The sequence below is a fragment of the Miscanthus floridulus genome, chromosome 3 (assembly GCF_019320115.1).
Source record: "Miscanthus floridulus cultivar M001 chromosome 3, ASM1932011v1, whole genome shotgun sequence".
NCBI classification, from domain to species: domain Eukaryota; kingdom Viridiplantae; phylum Streptophyta; class Magnoliopsida; order Poales; family Poaceae; genus Miscanthus; species Miscanthus floridulus.
In genome coordinates, this window is record NC_089582.1 from 113,213,209 (window position 1) to 113,215,067 (window position 1,859).

General features: G+C 41.9%; 1 protein-coding gene across 1 annotated transcript; it reads left to right on the top strand.

The window, feature by feature from the left end:
* The first annotated feature begins 363 nt into the window (after nt 1–363).
* LOC136544240 (uncharacterized) lies at nt 364–1,561 on the top strand. Its single transcript, XM_066536467.1, has 4 exons — nt 364–564; nt 644–920; nt 990–1,201; nt 1,280–1,561. The coding sequence occupies exons 1-4, from the start codon at nt 364–366 to the stop codon at nt 1,559–1,561; spliced, it is 972 nt and encodes a 323-aa protein (XP_066392564.1).
* Nucleotides 1,562–1,859: the final 298 nt, after the last annotated feature.

Sequence of the window (1,859 nt, forward strand, 5' to 3'; positions counted from 1 at the left end):
TCCTGGTCGTCGGCCTGCCCTCCCATGCCGCCTCTCTCCCTACCTTCCACCAAGCTTCTCCTCAGCCTCGGTCAAGGTAATGATGCTCTTATTAGTTGTTTGAACGGTGGATTAAGGATTAGGATTGGTGGCTAGGGTTTGGAGGAAAATATTAGTTCGTTTGAATGGTGGATTCCAGGATAAGGATTAGGATTGTTAATGTTAAGGTTAATTAGTTAGTTAGAAGTATGTTTACCGTGTTAAGTGTAAGGTATATTTTTGTTCGTAAGTGTTTGTTATATTTTTTAGTTGTAATGCAAATGGTTCTCCTTTTACATTAATTTGTGATGTTTGATTGGTGTTAAATTTTAACCGTTTTGTTAGATGCAAGACATGTATCGGGAGCAGTTATGGCAAAAACAGGGTAGTCCTAGAGAATTATACCCTAACGTATCCAATAAAGATGCCCCCATCCTTCCTGACCTCCCTGTCCCTAACTATGAATGTGGTTTCCCTACCCTCATGTTTCAATTGAGACATCCAGACATAGCTGCGCGTTGCTTCTACACATGCAATCATTTTAATGTATTAAATGTTTCCGTATCTTTTTTTCTTCATTTGTGTTAGTAGTTTACTAATATTTTGTTGCAATATTGTTCTGTAGGACCATGAGAGGTGCTTTTTCTTTCATTGGATCGATGGTCCAGACAAGTTTGACCCAAGGTACCTCTTTTTCAACAATTGGTGGAGAGGGAGACATCCACGTGAGCACTTCGAGCGGTGGGTTCCACCTCCCCCTAACCCCCCACCAATGATGGCTAAGGAGAAGCACCTAGCCATAGTTAGACGACTCGAGGAACCTCCTCTGTATGATTGTGGTGATCGAGCTATGATAAACCCTGAGAATATGTTGGAGTTTGTGTGTACCAACAAGCATGAAATAAGTGGAAAGTGTATCTATTTAAATGTTTAGCTCTATGTGTGCATGTACTAATCTATCCTCTTTTAGCGCCATGGATTTGTGAAGTGCCATTTTAGAGAGTGGCTCTATGGTCCTAAGAATCATTGGCTGGAGCCAAAGGCAAAGGAAAAGAAGAAAGAAAGGATAGTCATCGAAGCACCTCCTGTCATGTGCGAATGTGGTGTCAAAGCCAACTACGGCCTAGTCCCTTTGGAGCTTGGAATAAGCCATTGGTGTGGCCATGTGGTTGACTATGATGAGGTTGGTTATTGTTTTAGAAAACATGAAATCATTTTTTTCTTCTATAAAGACTTATAATCTAATTTTTTGTTTCAACAGAGCACTAGGAAATGCAAGTGGGAATCTTATGATGGTCAAGCTAAGTTCTTGGATGAAATCAAGGCAAAGCAAGTAATTGCACGAAAGTTTGGTTATGGACCTCAGTTCGTCTACCTCTTCATTAAAGACCACATAAAGAAGATGCATGAGTTTACTAGACAATGCGATTTTCGTAACCCGATCGGTGTTAGGTGCGACAAATGGGGGTTGGAGAGACAGAAGAAGGTAGAAGAGGAGAGGGCAAGGAAGGAGGCAAGGGAGGAGGCAAGACTACAGATGTAGGTCTTGAACGACCATGTTGGTGCATTATGTGCTAGTGAGTGATTGAAAGACTTGTTATTTTTGTTGCTTGCTTTTAAATGTAATATAATCGTGTTGCTAACTAGTTGCATTTTATACATGAAGAGATTGGATGCAGTGAGGACCATGCCATAGAGGTGGCCCGTGCAAGGTTTTAGGAAAAGAAGTTACATGAGCATAGAACGAGAAGTGGACGCCTCGTGCTATCTCAGATTGTGGAGGTCGATGAGGGGGGCTCGGATGAGGAGGATACTGGCAGATTGAGTGAGCTCATCGCTCT